The sequence below is a fragment of the Eucalyptus grandis genome, chromosome 6 (genome assembly GCF_016545825.1).
Source record: "Eucalyptus grandis isolate ANBG69807.140 chromosome 6, ASM1654582v1, whole genome shotgun sequence".
Classification (NCBI taxonomy): domain Eukaryota; kingdom Viridiplantae; phylum Streptophyta; class Magnoliopsida; order Myrtales; family Myrtaceae; genus Eucalyptus; species Eucalyptus grandis.
Genome location: NC_052617.1, coordinates 47,607,819 through 47,626,080, shown reverse-complemented (window position 1 = coordinate 47,626,080; position 18,262 = coordinate 47,607,819). Strand labels below are relative to the sequence as shown.

Genomic DNA, 18,262 nt, shown 5'->3' with positions numbered 1-18,262 from the left:
ACCCAAATAAGTCATCCACGTATTTGTTTATCTCTTTAGTCATCACTTCCCCAAAAGACCAGCTCCTTTCCCAGGATGAACTTTAGTCGTAAATTCCTTCCACTTCAACATCCACCACCGACGCTCGCGGCCATCCTCGTTGATCATTTAAACCCTGTTGATTCCGGCCAGTACTGCACTATTCCCAACCATGGTTTTCGATCACTGAATCCGCCTTTGTTCTCACCCATCCATGGGTTTTAGCTTTTTATCTCCAACTACTTCCTCCTATACATTAGCAACCGACCGAAAATGTGATACCAGATAGCGAGATATGTCATCCTACTACCACTAGCTGCCATAGAGGATGGTGTGTTAGAACCGAATTAAAACCCGAATTGATCCAAACTAAATTTTTGTACATTTTCATTTCGGGCCCAATTTCAATTCAGATAATAAAACAATAACAGTTTTTGTTTTGTTTTGTTTTTTTTTTTTTTTCAGTTTGATTTAGTTAACCAAACTGAAGTGATAATCACCCCCTTCTTGATATTATAATTCACACAATCCCTCTCCTTTTCCACAAAATCTCTTTTTAATATCTTAAAAAAGAAAATTGAAAAATTGAATCTATCCGAATCTTCAGTTCATGGCACAATTTGGTTCATAGTTAATGCATATTCAAATGGTTTGGTTTGCGTTTCTTATAAATCCGAACTAAACTGTCGTCAATCCTACTTGTTAAGTCACTCGGATTGTAAGGAGAGAAAGAGTTTAAAGAGAGAAGTTATGGGAGATAGTGTTTTTATTGCTTAGTGTTTGGTGATACAAATGAGCAAGACAGCTCCCATAGTTATATTTTCTCTTGATCTAACGATGGAAATTGCATCGCTCCATCTATTACTATCAACATTAACACTATAATTTTACTGTATGGCCCACTCTTGAGAATATTCTAGACAACTCCGGATTTTACCAGTGAGTCTAGTAATCAAGCTCTTTACGACCCACCTTTAAATATAACCAGAACAAATATTGAAAGACTGCCACAGCACAAAATTATGTTGCATTTCGTGGGTGGGAGAGGTTATTTTGCATCTCATCTCTATTTTGTGGGGCTGTTTTGGTGGCTAGGTCTAAATTGAGCAACCGCAACCTTGCACCAAGGTTTACGATAACTCTGAAACTCATAGAAAATCCCCCTGAATTTTATTTTAGTGTAAATGTAGATTGGACAGTAAGAACATACATGACCTCCTTTTTTTTTTTTCTTTTTCTTTTAACTTCCTATGCCCCTTGCCGTTTCACTTCTTTTAACACATTCCACTCTATGTGTGCTTACTCTCTCTATAGTAGATATGGAACCATTGCAACTGAAGAAAGAAGACCGTGAACACGTGAGATATGAAGAGACTATGGATAATTTTGGAGATGACAGCTCTAGTGATGAAAATATAGGAATACTTTTTTACCTCTTTGAGTAACAATATGTGGTGAATTTGATAGCCACATTTCATATTATAAACGAGGTCATTGAATTGATGACACTGGAAGAGGATCATGTAGATTCCTTGTGTATCAAAGCATCGAATTGAACTGGATAGCTAATCTGTCACATAATCCATGAGAATGTATTGCCCCAAATTACTAAGCACTATGCACAAAATTAAAGTTCTTAAGCCACCTCAATTTTTTGAGAAACCAACGGATCATTGACCATGATGTACTGATATGTGTGATGCCTATATTGATATCTATACATAGCCTAAATTGATATCTGTGTATATATGTGCAGCGAACATAGGAGAATTACTTGCAAACTCTCATGCGTTTGGTGCGTTGTTACTCTCATGACTTGATACCAACTCGTTGGCTGCCTCCTTCGATCATGATCTACACAACTAAGCAACCCTCAATTTAGAGATATTAACTTACATTAGCACATATCTTGAAAATTTGAGAGAGCAAGCCACTAGCCACCATGAATCTTGTAGGGTGTCAGAAAAGAACCGAAACAAAAATCGATCTGAACCGAATTTTCGTGCATTTTCGGTTCGAGTTTGGTTTCAATTCGGATAGTGAATAAATAAATTTTTTTTTTCGGTTAAGATTAGTTGATCGAACCGAAGTGAAAAACCGCCTATATTCTTAATATTACAATTCACACAATTTCTCTCATTTTCCACTGCACTTCTTTTTAATATTTCAAAAAAGAAAGCTGAAAAATTGTATCTATTTGAGTCTTCCATTGGGTTATATTCAAATTAGGGCGTGGTTTGATTCAAAGTTAATGCACACTCAAATGGTTCAATTCGGTTTCCCAAAAATCCAAATAAAACCGTTGTCAACCCTACACTCGGATTGTAGAGAGAGAGTTTAGAGAGAAAAGTTAAGGGATAGAGTGTTTTTATTGTTCGTGATATAAATGAGGGAGAGAGCCTCCATATTTATACTAGAGTTTCGCTCATTACGATCACAGATTTCCTCTTGATCTAATGGTGAAGATTACATCTCTTCATCTACCACTTATCAACATTTAAGATGAGAATTTTCTAGAATACGGTATATTTATTGTATCTCCTCTCTTTGGGAATATTCTAGATGACTCCAGATTTAACTAGTGAGCCTATTAATCAAGCCCTCTTCTGTTAGGACCCACCCTTAAATGTAACAAAAACTTAGCCCAAAGTCACCTAAAACAAAAGTCACACTCATGCAATGAAAAGAAAGCTAAGCTCACTAAACCAACGTAGGCTCAACCCAATTAAGCCCTCTATGTGTTTGTTTATCCCTCTAGTAATCGCCTTCCTCAAAGAACCGACTCTTTCCCCACGACGAACTTTCGCCGCAAATTCCTTTCACTCCAACATCGACCACCGAACCGACCCTAAAAAAAAAAAAAAATCGACCACCGACACCGGCGGCCATTCCCACTAATCATTTAAACCCCGTTGATTCCAGCCATTACCGCAATATTCCGGACGGTATTTCCAATCACCGGATCCTCCTTTGCTCTAATCCATCCATGGGTTCCAGCTTTTTATCTCCGATTACCTCCTCCTTTGCTCTAAGCAGCCCGCGATTTAGAGATATTAACCCACATTACCACCCGTACTGAAGGCGTGATTCCACGAAGCAAGCCATGTCATTCTATGGCCACCAGCCGCCATGGAATTATGATTTCTTGATACAAGTCGAGCAAAACAGAAAGGGATCTACTCACCCAAGATACAGGAATTACAGGATGTTAACTAAAATAATTGATAAGTTAATGGGAGAAAATTTTGGCGAGTCACTAAAATAAAATATGATTTTTTTCTAAGAGAGTTGGAAAGTTCGAAAATCTGTTATGTAAATAAAACTCGATAACTTATTAAGTTAATAATTTTTAAATAATAAATAAAAAAAGTTAGTAGCTTTTAAAATGTGTAAATGATTTTCCAACAGTATACCAGAAGCAAAAGAAATCAGCCATTTTTTTTTTTTTTGTAAACACTTCTTGATGATTACCAATATTTCTTGAATCTTATTAGCATGGAAAAAAATATGTTTTTTTTTTTTTTGGCACGGAAGAGTAGAACTGTTCTTTCTCTTCCCCATATCGTCACTAAAAAGGAATTTCATTTTTTTATTTGTGGCGAATTATCCAATTAAATGTCATTTATTGAAAGATTTCTTAGGTTACAAGTCGCAATTAGAATTTCTTATGTACGTTTTGACCATTTTTGTATTTCTAAAAGTATCCCATTGATTCTTTGTTGAAGCCATGCTATAATTTCTAAATTTTTGCTAATTTTTTTTTAACACGAGAAATTTTTGGCTGGAAAGAAATGCAGCTAATGTATCTAGTAAAACAACCATATATCCTCAGGATTCGGGAGAGAGGAGAAAAGTTATTTTCTCAAGAGGCGAACTTGCTGCTTGAATCCTTTCTGAAAAAACACCAAGAGATCATAGTCTAAAATATTGGAGTACATAGTCGAAATCAATATTTATGACATAAATAAACGGGGTTCTCTTCCCGTTCTCTATTAATCTGAAATACATAAGGCTAATGCTTAGTATAGAAAGAGTAGTGTACACAAAAGAGTGTATCGAGTGACACGATGGACAGGCTAAGTATTTAACCCCAAAATGAAGCCTTTCACATTGTTCACTATGTCAATTTTATAAAATAGTTCCAGTATGTGCGTTGAGATAGCATTATTTCAAATAACTACTTGCCATGTAAAATCAGATGGTTCACTTTGCTATCTATCATATCCATTGTGCATCAAACATGTAGAGGAAAAATTATCAAAAAAGTCATAAATCTATTATAATTATGCTAATTCAGTCCTAAACATTTTTTCGTCAATGGAGTTCTAAAACTTTTGCATTTGTGTTAATTCAATCCATCCATCCAAGTTTGGCCAGACGGCGCTAACGTGGATAATTTTTAATAAATTTTTTAATTATTTTTTCATTTTTATTTTTTTTCTCTTTAATTTTTCTCCTCTTCCTTATTCCTTTGGCAGGTTGCCAAACCGAGGCAAGTGCTTGCTAGATCTGGGGAGGGTAGCGAGGCAAGCCTCACCTAGTGAAAACGAGGTGAGTTAGGGGTGAGCAAGGTTGACTTTGCTGGCCTTCGCCTTTGGCCATTCGCCTCAGTCCGACAACCAGCCAAAGGAAGAAGGAAGAAGAAAGAAAAAAAGAAAGAAAGGGAAAATATTTTTTTAAATAATATTAAAATATTATTAAAAATTATCAATGTTGACATTGATCGTGTTATATCGTGTCGGTTGTGACATGTTAGCGCCTATCGGCCAAATTTGGTTGAATTGATTGAATTAGTACAAATGAAAAATATTTATGACTTAACTAACAAAAAAAAAAGTTTACGAATGAATTGGTACAATTGTAATAGGTTTATGACTTTTTTGGTTACTTACCCAACTTGTGAGTTTTATCTTGACTATGATATGCAAACGGCAAAGTATATCCCCATTCCTTCAATTTGACCGAATTAACCCAAAATGAATTTACAACCACATTAGATCGTTAGTTTTTCATTAGTATCGTGGCTTTGTCGCGCTGCACACATTCGACTGAAAAGTGTCCAGTGAAGTTTTTGGGGGACGAAGAGAGAGATCATGGACAGACCGAGGTCAGTTAGTTTGGCCGATAGCTGGAATGGAGGAGGGTTTGTACGTAAATGATGAACAACTGGTGGTTCGTGGAGAGGTGGGACAATGAAGCTGGATATGAACTGGTAGTTCCCATTCAGTTCCTCTTTCGCCTTGGGGACTTTTTGGAGCGATCGCCGCTCGTCCTCTTCCCCCGACCAGCCACAGTGTTTCCTTAACCAATAGTCACTCTTCAATCGCAGGCACAGATATGAACAATCTCTTTTGGATGGTTGTTCGGAGCGGTCGTGAATTTTAGCTTCTACTTCAGGTTCTTCACTTCTGGGGTAAACTTCGAAAAATTTGCACTTGAGCGTTTGGAGCCAACATTACAAACAAATGGGAGAGGAGCATTATTCAAGAAGAGAGAAGGAAAGAGACAGGCCATAAAGACGCACTCCCAATCTATCTTGGCATTTTGGCCTTAGGGCCACGGAGGGAAATGCGGACTTTTTGAGCATTTTCCATTATTGTGTCGGGTGGTGTATCATAAGTGAAATGGCTGTCTCAATCAGTGCGAGCATTAGAAGGTTTGTTTGGAATAACATTCTTATAACTTCACTGTCAAAGAATGCACTCAAGATTGGAATCTCCTTGTTGAGCTGATGTTGGACAAGCAACAAAAGATTTAGTGAAGATTGATCTTGCCAAATTAAGAAAAATACAACTGTTATCTTAGTTCCATCCAAGAATAAGATATGATTAAAGAATGGAATATCTCTAGGTTATACGTCTTTTTGCTAGGTGTTCAAGTTTAACTTATCTATAAATAGGAGCATTCTCTTTTATTTAACTTTCAAATGAATAAAGTTTTGGTTTATTTGCATTTATCTGGCGCTTCAAATTTTCTATTCCTTGAGATTTAAGATCACTTTATAAAACTAAGTCTAACCTGTCTCGCTTTCGTTCTGCCTCAGGACCACCTTTAACATATGGACAGGTTAGACAAATTGTTTTTCCAGAAAAGAAGAATTAACCCGTTAGGAAAACAGGCCGACAACGTATTTATAATATATGATTTAACATTCCCCCTCTCATGCATGCATGCAGGTCTTTACATTCGCAAGACCGTCTTGGGACTAAAAAACATTAATGTGATATGACGGATGTCCAAAAAAAAAAAAAAAAACAAACAGAATAACTAGTAGGATCATACATTATAGATAATATCAAGATTCTAATATTGATCTATACTCCAATATCATATTAAACAAATGGTTCATCTAAAAAGTTAGTTTGTTATGAAATGAGTCAACAATGTATTTATAGCGTATGAATTGTCTTAGGACCGAAGAATACTTTGAGGATACTAATTTCGTGTTCAAAGGAATAGGACAACTCGGGTCGGTTGGTGTGGCTAGTTGTGTCACTTGTGTGGTTTCACCTGATTCCCTCCGGTCCCACCAGAGAAAAACAAGAAACCTCCAATTCGAAAAACAAAATAAAAAGAACAAGTGGCTGAAAGCTACGGTTGCTTGGTCCAGTCCAAAAGCCGGGTACAACAATAAATCAGGAGGGAGGGGGGAGATCGTGCAACCATGTGGATGGTGATCCGTAGAATTTGCCCATCTCGACATGATGAGCAGATCGCAGCAAAAACTCTGCACGATTTGGCATGCGTTCATTTGCCTCCAAGCCCATACATCATCCTCTTTCCATTCTTGGGTTGGCTTTTTAACTTGTTGCAGCTGACACCGCCAGGAAGTAACACAGGGAGAGAGAGAGAGAGGTGTGTATATTTAGAGGAAATCTTTCACCAAGTCGTATGTGGACGTGACATTGTCGACGGGACATGGCTCATCTGATCATATGCCCCGATCTGCAGTGCATGATTGAAAAGTTTGGTTGAATGTAGGTGTATGGATGTCCTCATGTCGCCTGTTATTATCTCCTTTCGACCATCCCAGTTTACACTCGGATGCACGCATTGTGCCCGGATTGTCTCCCTAAGTTGCGAAACTGTCAGCAGATACACGCTCGCTTGAATCCAAGCTCGACCATGGTGCTGCTCATTGGATTGACATCGCTTGAATTTTTGCTCGAGCTTGTCGAAGGCACATGAGCTCAGGACACCGACCTCATGCAGTAATGAGCCCCGCGTCTTGTAGCTCACCTGATGTTGTGAGAGAGACGAGTGACCATCTTTGTCGTCCTAGATCTAATAACTAAGATAGAAAGCATGGGAATAGGTTCATGTATATTTCTCATCGTCTTAAATCATACAAGTGTCTATAATATGAAAATTGAATATTGTGAAAGAATATCCTTTTGCTTTCTAATTTCATACATAAAGTACAAAAAGCTTAACTGTATAAGTCAAGTTCCTTGTGATTCAAGTACATACATCATGACAGTGATATTATTATAGTTGGAAGACCAGGGTTGTGTTAGAATGTTATCTTCCGATAATTATAGAAGTGTATAGAACCTCTCAATTATTTCCTCAGTATGAAGAAGAAAATGTTGTTTTATGAGCTATTGTCTATCACTTTCTTCTTGTTAAAGATTAATTTATTAACATTTCTTTGGCTAATATCTTAGTCTTCAGCCAAATAACATATATAAATCTCAGCTAACCAACATATAAGGAAATTAAAATCGAAAAGAAAAAAAAATCGAAAGTTGGAACCCAATAACTAAATGCCCATTGTAGCTGTACATGCAATTGTCACGAGCCTTTTTATCTATCGGATTTCTTGCTAATTCATTAGTGCTTAATCAAATCAGGAAGATAAAACAAAACTCTAACCAGCCAATGGAGAAAAAACAACACATATTGAAATTTAGGTTGCTAAAAGAGGGAAAAGAGTACAACCGAAATTTAAACATCTAATATGCTTGATTCTTGTAACAAAAAAGTTATATGGATACCTATCAGAATACAAAAGTCAAAACTAACATATAAGAAGGCTCTCTCCATCTTCCATGATCATTTCTCTAATTTTTCACAAAACTTGCTCATCAAAAGAAGAAAATAAATCCGTCCATTATTTGACATATAGATTAGGCTTGGGGAAACCTCAAAAGCAATCGAACTTTATTGAACTATTGAAAGAGAACAACAAAATTTTCAGGGAAATACTCAGTAGGAAGAATCATGACAAACGCTAGAATTGTGGAATTCTTGATTTGCAATATTCAAACTCATTAAATTCCGTTATTTCCATTGTTGAACAAAACTCGTGATATTGAATGAGGCAAGCGCAACTTCCTAGTTGGAGCAAAAAAGTAGATACTGCAAGAAGAATACTATTTTTAGAGAGAATGATTAACCTATTTCTATTGAGAATCCTATGTGTGGATCTTAGAGGTAAGTTTTAGGGAAAACAATGATGTCATATATTCATATGGATAGGTAGTTGGTTGACCTATCAAAATAGGTCGTAAATTCATATTTGATGGCCTGAGTCATTAGATGAGTTAGATAAGTTCAAAATATAGGTTATAGATGGGTTTAGAATGACAAAACCTAAAAAAAATATAGGTATTAAATAGATTTATACCCAACCCACATTTTTGACTCTTTCTTCAATTTTATGAGAAAATAAGGGACTTCTCTGATTGTTTCTATTCCAAGTTGAGAGAAGTGTCCGTGGGCCTGCAAGATGGACTCGAGTTCACTCTTATTAAAAATATCAATACAGCTTCTTTCCCTCCCCCCCTTTTTTATTAATCTTGTAAGTTTTGCCTATTAGTTATTAGAGCATATCTTTCCTTGATTGCAGTTGGCATTGTTATTTTTATGATACTATAATTATAGTTCTTGTTATTGCAATCAATGCTCAACATAAATCATTTTCTTCAATATATCATATTCCATTTAATTAAAATTTCAAGTCTACCACATTATTTGTTGCTACAATTTTATAAATTCACTACCAACTAATAACTTTCTCTTATTTTTCATTATGCATCAATACAAAAATTGAAAATTTTATGCAATGTCCAAAGCTAAATCTTCTGCATTTTATAGTCAAAATGGCGATTTTATTCAAATAATTTGTGTGTGTGTGTGGGTGTGTGAATATTGATATTTATAGATTGGATTATATATTGGATTATTTATTGAAATATTTTAAAAAATGGATTGGATCATTATCGGCCCGACCCAACCCGAGAGAGAGAGAGAGAGAGAGAGAGAGAGAGAGAGAGAGAGAGAGAGAGAGAGAGAGAGAGAGAGAGCTTAAAGTGGGTTACATAGGTGAATATTGATATTTATAGATTGGATTATATATTGGATTATATATTGAAATATTTTAAAAATGGATTGGATCATTATCGGCCCAACCCAACCCAACCCAACCCAACCTACCAGTTTGACCGCCCTAATAGTGAGACTAAATATCAAACATGGTGTAAATGAGTCAAGCCACTCAATTTCCTTGAATCCCCATTGGACTCTTTTCAAGTTCAAGCAGCTTAGGTACTTCAGCCAAAACCCGCCGTACAATTCTCAATGGTTGAGATGTGCTCTTCGTGTTACTTTTACCCTTTTCAACTCCCTTTATTCATTTTAATTAACTTGTGATGGATCCTTTAGTAATGACTACCAAAAGTGAATATTAGTATCAATTATCATTACTATTTATTGAGGTATTGTAATTATAAAGTTCTTTTCCTATACATCTTAGAATCAATCTTCCTTTTCGTTCATTTACATCGAAAAGGAATTGAGCCGTAATTAGTCAAGCCTCGCAATTATTTGGATTTGTGCAGATAAAATCATGTTAAGCACATCACTAATTAACTGAGGCCAATTAGTAGTTTAATTCAAAAGAAGCTATCAGGTAGTGTGGGTCATGTGGAGCTGGAGTGACCAAATTTGGCGGACTTTATTATGTGATTGATGTTTGGTTTACCTATTTAATAAGCGGATCGTGTACTAATTGATCTACTGACTCGACACGATGTAGAATAAAAAGGTCGCCATATCTGTAGAGATCATCAATCATAGGTAACCCTATTGATTAATGTCGTGTCTGTGCGGCACACGTGTTTAAGATGATGTTAGTTGATTGAAGGGGTTTTTGGTCGTTGTCGTCATCCCTCAAAGACAAATACAGTTGCAGCTGGTGAGTGGGTTCTTGTAATTCAATCGAGGACAGATAATCTCGGTTGTGTATAAAATCTCCTTTAGAATATTTGCCTCAAAGACAAATACACTAGCGATATTTGCTCTATTTTTCCTATCTAGTAATGCAAAGGTATTTAATCACTATCTAAGAATGAACTACGCATCTCATCCTCTCAACCTTTAGAATCACTCTATGATCGCTATGCCGATCAATTCCCTCTGGTCAGTCCATTAGTATGTCAAGTATTATTCTTTTATGGAAAGGTGGTTTGATAATTGAGTAACGCTACATTGGAATGTAAAATATGATATATAAAAATTGATAAATTAAGTCTCGTAGTTGTTATGGTAAGTAAGCATTCAAATAAGTAGCTCATTTGGATCTCCAACAATAATAATAATAACGCACGAAATAAGGTCCGTACTAAAATTACAAAAGTCATAATAAACCAGGCAACACGTTTTGATACTTTAGTACCGATTGCTCTGCATCTCCACATTGTTTCTCATACGAGCGCATCGTTCTTGGATTTTGTCCTTCGCGTTGCTGTTGCACGACAACAACGAGCAGAGCTGGAAGTTGAATACGCATTGCCTAATCTTGTCCTACTCTCGTTTCCCTTCCTTCACTTGTCTCGCCCGGTCCTGCCAAAAATGAACCAAGCCTCTCTCTCTCGAAAGGGAAAGCGTAAATCATTCTTTTCTCCTTGGTCAGGGAAAAGTCCAATTCCCTTCACTCGTCTCAACCGAACCAGAATGACACTCTCGTAGACTCCTAGCTCCTCAATCTCAAGTAGAGTCACGAGAATGCCCTCTTTGTTCTTTCAATTCTCATCTTTCGAGAGAGAGAGAGAGAGAGAGAAAGAGAGAGAGAAGGGTGTGCAGTGCAGGGGCGGGGCAGGGGGTGAACTGATAGAGAACTTTCAAAGGCCCTCCTTTTCCTCTCTCTCTCACTCTACCCTCCACTCCACTCGACTGGCCTTTATATTGCAGTCTTCGACTGCAAGTCTTGTGAATTTTGCCTAATCTCTAAGACCACCTTTTCTTTTTCTTTTTTCTAACACTTGGTATCTTCCCACACACCCCCACTTAACCTGAAGATTGCTTTAACCTCACGTTTTTCTGTCTTTCTCTGTCGGTACCGAACCATGTAGGTCTCCCCCACAACACAAACCCTCTCTCTCGCGCCCTCTCTTTACTCTTTAGCTTCTCTTTGTCATTAGCTAATTTGACTATCCCCGGTCTCTTCTTCAGGACTAAGTTCTATTGCTTCTTTCTTTTCTTTGTTGTTTGTTTGTTGCAGGAGAGAGCTGGAAAACAACTCCTTAGACCTCAACAACTTGCCTGAGGATTACACTAGGGATGGTAATAAGCAAGTGTTTGAGGGTAGCAGCTCCTCATCAGGTATCAAGAGTTTTCTCCTTTTTAGACTGCCAGTTACTTTGTTTGTGAAGCTCATTTCGCTTTTGTCAATACAAAAACCAGTTCCACTTAATGGGCGAAGAAAGAGAGACATTGTAATAACTTGCCAAGCTCGAAGTGAAAAAGCGAGTTTTGAGCTTTTACAGTGTGGACCAAAGGTTCTCATCTTTCTCAAAATTAGAGAAAGAGTCGATCCAAAGTCGATCTTTCAAATAGTATGGTACGACCCTAAAAATTTATCTGGGGCGGGAGCCGATTAGGGTTGGACCTTGTTTTTGGGCAAGAAGGGTCAAATCGAGTTGCTTTAATTGGTTGACAGGGTGCAGGAAAAAGAAGAGCGACGGAAAAGAAGAATGCGGAAAGGTCTACGAGTGTAGGTTCTGTTCCCTCAAGTTCTGCAAGTCTCAAGCTCTTGGCGGGCACATGAATCGCCACCGTCAAGGTCCGTCCTCTCTCTCTCTTTCTCCCTTCCCTTCTGTTTATTTCTCTTAATTAGGAAGAAGAAAAGGAAAAAGAAACGAAGCTTGAACTGTTCCTCACAGTTCACCCGCACTATTGATGAAACCTGAAATGGACTGTGGACGTCGGTTACATGATCTTGCTTTCGGTGAAAGGCCTAGTCATGTCAAATCTCGGTTTCTCCACACGCACACCCGCACAAACTCGGAGTAACAGTTGGGGTTCGCTGAAATACTTGAGGGGAACTACTGTTGGGGCTTTGATTTGAAATGATTTGTGCTATTGTTGTTTCTTCGGTTGTTGGGTTTGGTCAGAGAGAGAGACTGAGACACTGAACAAGGCTCGTCAGCTGGTCTTCGGTAACGATACCCTAGCCGCTCATCCAGCCCTTCCTCCTCATCATCATCATCTAGCGTATGCTCTCTCTCTCTCTCTCTCTCTCTCTCTCTCGTGTTTCTTTTTAAGCATGTAAAGGGAAACTCTGAATCCCAAAACCAAATCTGAACTTTTTTTATGGAAAAAAGATGAAAAGGAAAAAATGGGATTCTCCTCTTTGGTAATTTTAAGCGGACTTTTGTCGAGTAAATAACTTTCCTTGTTGTATTTTAGTCAAATTCAAAGTTAGAAACTTATCCTGTTAAGTATGGTTAATAGGACCTTGTTCACATCATACTTCCTTAACGAACATATGTGCATTAACGCAAGTGAGGTCTTTGTTTTCTCAGCAGCTGCCAATCGATACCGGGAGGCTATCACGCGGCGACCAACGTGGCAGATCCGCCGCTTCCATTCAGATCATCGATGTACCCACCGCCGCCGCCACCACGATTCTTCTCGGCCTCCTCCTCATCTTCCATCGTCCAACCACCGCCGCCTTACCTATACCCGTCGCCGCCCCGCCTCGTGGCCTACCCTTCGCATTACAATGGCAACCAGCACCCGGCCGCCGGCGATAACTACTCGATGGGCCATGTGTTCGGCAGGAGCTCAAGCTCGCACTTTGGCACGCTGGAGTCGAACTACACCTGCATCGGGGCGCCGGTCGGAGAAGGGTTCAGTGCACCCGGGGGAGGTGGCAGGGAAAGGTCGCCGCAGGGTCAGAAGGAAGGATCGAATTGGGTGTCAAGATTGGATCCTCCCTCGATCAATCGGTTTCACGATGGGTTCTAAAAATTTGATCTTGTTGGACGTATATTGGTGCGCTGAACCGAGTTCTCGAAAATCCACCCTCAGGGACAGAGAGAGACAGGGAGAGGACATGACAAACACTGACTAGAGAGAGGGGGTTTTCATTTCATGCAATGGAAGGAGAGAGAGGAGAGAAGTTTTGGTTTATTTTGGGGGACAGAGGGAGGGGGTTGAATGTTACAGCTTTTGGAGTCAGGTACACTCTCTCCTCAGCTAGTTTGTCCTCTGAGAGAGAGAGAGTGTCGTCGTGTATTTGGATTAACGTATTCGATCTATAAATCAATTATGAATCGTTGCTACGATGTATGTGAAAGCGAAGCAGACCAAAAGCTTGAGCTTTTGAGGGGCTTTTGAGATGTTTGGTTGGTCGTGCATGTGGGACAAGGGAAGTTCGATATGAACTGGAAGTTCCCAACCGCCCTTTCCCCACCTTGCATGGGGTTGTAAGTTTGTGAACTCTCTCTCTCTCTCTCTCTCTACTGTGATCTCGCTTGTCCAGACGTATCTGTGCTCACATCATGCCAGCACGACAAGGACAGTGACTATGCCCTGGGGGAGAAAAGAATTACGGCAAATGGTTCTCGTTATTCTGGTCTCGTGTTAATCAGTAGACCAGAAACAATCGTGATTAAAAGCCAGCGAGACCTGTTTAATCAAATACTCGGTGGATTCTTCAGATTTAGTTCTTTTCATCGGGAAGTAAAAGAAAGACGAGTCCCTTTCTATCCGAATGAATAGTTGCTTTCGTTTGAGCTCATGCATAGCTCATGGTTTCTTGATCATCGGGACAAAGTTTCTGCTAAGGGATCCCCTTTCGATCGAAGCATCATCAATCGGGTGGAGCGGATCATCTTCGTTTTTGTGAAATTCAAAATAATAAGCTTGACAAAAATTAATAGAGGTGAACTTATTAACTCTAGATCCTTACTTCTGATATCCACTCAATCTCTTAAGTATTTCTCTCGAAAAACTCTCGAAGAAAAACCCTAGAAGTACTTTCTAGAAATTTTTAATTGTGTAATCTCTCGCTATGCATGCCTAATATAAGTCGAAACCAGGTCTTAAATCGCTAGGACCGATACGATACTAGTTTTCTGGAGGACTAGCTGGGCGTCCGACCACGTTTGGCCCGGGTGCCTGGAGGGGCCGGTCGGCAACCCGATCACATGTTAACTGAGCACTCGGCCCCCACTGGTAGCTTCAGCTACCTGGCTCGTTCCTCTCTCTTCTCACTCGACGGATGCCTCCTAACTCCTCTGCTCTGACCTGTCTTGTTTTTAGGACTTCAATCTTCACTGGAGTCGTCCGTCAGAACCCGAGACATACTCAAGATATTGACATATAGATTAGGGTATAGTTTTTTTTATTCGTCAACTTCAAGCCTAAAACACATCCAAAACCTACGTACTTCTGGTAGAGAGAGAAAGATACGGCGAGGGTTCTTTCTATCTGCTATAATAGACAGATATTTTTTTCCAGTAGGATCTAGACAGATAGACCATATCTCCGAAATCACACATGAAGCAAACTGAATTGGCCCGTCCCTGGGTCTTTTTTTAACATGAGACGGATCAAAGCTCTAAATGCAAGAGGGGTAGGGGCAAGCTGCGGTCGAGAAATCAAGCCAATTGGTGCCAATTCGAGCATCAGAGCTACATAGATGTACTGTGTACTAGACAGGCTCAGCTATATATCCATGCGCCTAGCTAGGGCCTTTGCATGTTGTTGCAATGACCTGATCTGGGTAAACACCCAGCCGAACGCTCGCTTTACTCAGTCGCCAAAGTGAGTGAATTACCTGTCTCTCCGTCGGAGCAGTACTTGCTTGCCATTGATGCGTAGGTTTGCTTCTTTAAAAGCTTATTCAAACCGAGATCAATTTGACTCGTGCACCAGATTTGTACCATTAGTAGACCATCAACTGGACCGCGTGGTACCATAGGCAATCCTCGCAAAACACTTCGCGGACATGTGTTCGTTTTGTCATGTAGTTTTTTTTTTTTTTTTTTTTTTTTTTTTGATAATTCGGGAACCGCCATACAGCCGGCAACTGGCGACATAAACGCGGGGCAATGTTAGTGCGGGGACCCACCTCCCACGGCGCTGCACTTAAGTTGCACAAATGCGATCACGATGACTTGAACTCCCCCATCTAGAAGAGGGGGGAATGCCCGAACCAACACGTCCACATTGGGGTGGGTTCGTTTTGTCATATAGTTTGAGTACGGAGATATCACTTGTCAAAACGAAGATACTTGATAGTATTCACAAGTCTTCGGATATGATACTCGATAGCGCCACGGACAAATTCGAGTAGAGAACATAATGCAAGCGCTCGGACAAGAATCTTCGGTATATATCAAGCGAGAGCGACTCATCAAGAAGATTACATACCTCTAAATATGAAAATAACATATTTTCATGTGATAAGCAGCGCGTTATTCAAAATTGTGATTGGCTTATTATTATTAAAAGTATTATGGTGAAGAAATGGGCAATGAATTTTGCAAAATTTGGAATAGCGGCACGAAATAGAAGTGCATATTGGTTTCACCAGTTGTAATTCTCTCTCACTCTGAGAGGAATACCTTTTTTTTTTTTTTTTTTTGGTAACTAGATCCCCATATAAAGTTGTTTCGATTGAGCTGTAAACGACAGATGATGGCTTACGATGCCTTAGATCGATTTTGTCTTATTAATAGACAACAATCTATCACTGCCCAATATATTGACAACATCCTATTGGATAAACGTGCAATTGAAGTTTGGCCCCCTCCCCCGCCCACAAGAAAAAGAAGTTACAAGTTAAGAATTCTTATCCCATCAACGTCAAGACATCATCGTCTAGATCCTCCTAGGCTCATACCATTTCTTTGCTTAATCTGTCAATTCTTTTTTCGAAAAAAATGACAATTCAGTCATGAACCCTCTAAATTTATCAATTTATTCTTAAACCTTTACATGAATTTCAATGTAGTCATTCCAGTTAATATGTAATGGAAATTGCTATATATATATATATAATAGATTTGGGATTAATCGGATAATTTCCCTTTTTTGTCCCTCTTTATCTTATTTTATTTTATAATTATAACTATAACCAAGAAGGAACTTCAAGCGAAACCGTAGTGACCATAACCCTAGTTTCACACTATTTTACCGCGCATCAAACAGAAGGATGAAAGTTAATGTATCTTTATACACCGCCGAGCAATTTGTCTACTATAAAGAGCATCATATACAAGGTTGAGACATGTTGCTTTCCTGCTTAAATGCGGTTTTGACCCATGTTGCACGTTTCACTTGTGTAGGAGTAAAAGCAATTTGTTGTTACTTAATAATTTTAGGGGACTAAAAAATTTATAACCTGTTTTTTCCCATGGGAAAATAACATCACTAACCAATCCTAATTAGATAACTTAAAAAGGACCAAACCAAATTCCTCAAACCACGAAAATTTTAGTTTTTTTAGTTAAATTTGCATGTGAGCGATGCTTATGACTTATAACTTTCAAATCAAAGGTATGATTTACTCTAACCATGAATGGAGTAAAATACAGCCCTTGTGGTAGTGTAAAGAGAGATAAAGAGGGTTTTCCTAGAAAAAGAAAATTAAGTAAATAATCACATGTGATTTTGGCATAGATTAATGCCTTGAATCGATCTATCAGAGTGAAGCATCAGCTAATTTTAGTCATTTCCACAAGAGGGAGAGAACTAATTAACAACCCAAGAAAACATAATCCAACCCTAATAGTTTAATTGAGTAGTTAAGCATTTAGATTTGATTGAGCAATTCTTATGTCCAAATCAAAGCACCACTTACTCATATTAATCTTAAGGATCATTTTCGCCACCCAATTCATGAAGTTTTACTCTATAAATGTGGACGGGATAGTTTGCATATACATTAATGGAATTTTTGAATCACAATATCTAAACATCTTATATTATAAAAAAAAAAATTGGTTTAATCTTATTACAATTAAAAAATAAAATAATAAATAAAGGAATCCGATCAACGAGTGCTGCAGGATGCTGGCAAATAAACCGTATAAGGAAAGTTTGGATTTTTAATACATTGATTGCGCGCTTTGGCAGAACAATTAATACATTGAAAATTATAAGGTTTCCCAGTTATTTTCTTCTCAATTCTAACTAATTCCCAAGAAAACAAAGCAGTAAGTGGAATTAAATGTGGCTGCTTTGAACTCAATCATTTCATTTCAAACAAAGCATTAAATACACAATAGATCTGGCAGAGAAAAAGCAGAAACGCGAGCTCTAATTTTTCAAACATGAGAGGCACCAATCTCAATGTGGGATCTCATAATAGACCACCCATTCCTGATCTCTCTCTCTCTCTCTCTCTCTCTCGGTGTGTGTCTGTCGTCATTAAAAAACCCTAAAAGTAATCATGGGTAGATATCTGGAGCTAAGCTAGGCGTTCGCTGAAGTTTTCATGCACAAGGGGGGTGTCCTTTGTGAAAGAGACGTGCATTCGAGTTCTGGGGGGGCGAGACTTCGAGAATTGAGAGAGGGTGTGTAAAAGTGCGTATAGACTGTGTTTATGGCTTTGTTTTTATCCGTAATACATGCATTGATTCAGGTAATACACACACACACACACGCCCCTCTGCATGCATGCATCGCCTGTGCAAAGTGCGCGTATGGTGGTGCTGCTGCTGGTGGCTGTCTGTCTGTCCATGCGTAGGCGTAGCCTGGCTAGGGTTTAGCCACTCTCTCTGCTCCCAGCAGCAGTGATGGAGTCGATGCGGTGAGAGCAGAGCCCGGTAAAAGATAAAAAAGAAAGAGAGAAAGATCAGCGCTGGGGTCGATCGGGAATAGCGACAAGAATGTCTTTGGTTCCTCTGACCGACCGGCAGACTTTTTTGGACTTCGTTCTGGTGGCGCTGCTTTGGTTTTAAAGATGCTCCCGTCCCAGTCCAGTCCAGCACATAGCCTTTCCTTTTTG

General features: G+C 38.8%; 1 protein-coding gene across 1 annotated transcript; it reads left to right on the top strand.

Annotated features, from left to right (window-relative positions):
* Positions 1–11,450: 11,450 nt before the first annotated feature.
* On the top strand, positions 11,451–13,531 carry LOC104455707 (zinc finger protein JAGGED-like; the record flags this gene model as incomplete). The annotated part of the gene is made up of 4 exons (XM_039314632.1): positions 11,451–11,622; positions 11,960–12,082; positions 12,414–12,513; positions 12,825–13,531. Coding segments are annotated over 4 exons (840 nt in total), but the record flags the coding sequence as incomplete, so codon positions are not given.
* Between the last annotated feature and the right edge of the window lie 4,731 nt (positions 13,532–18,262).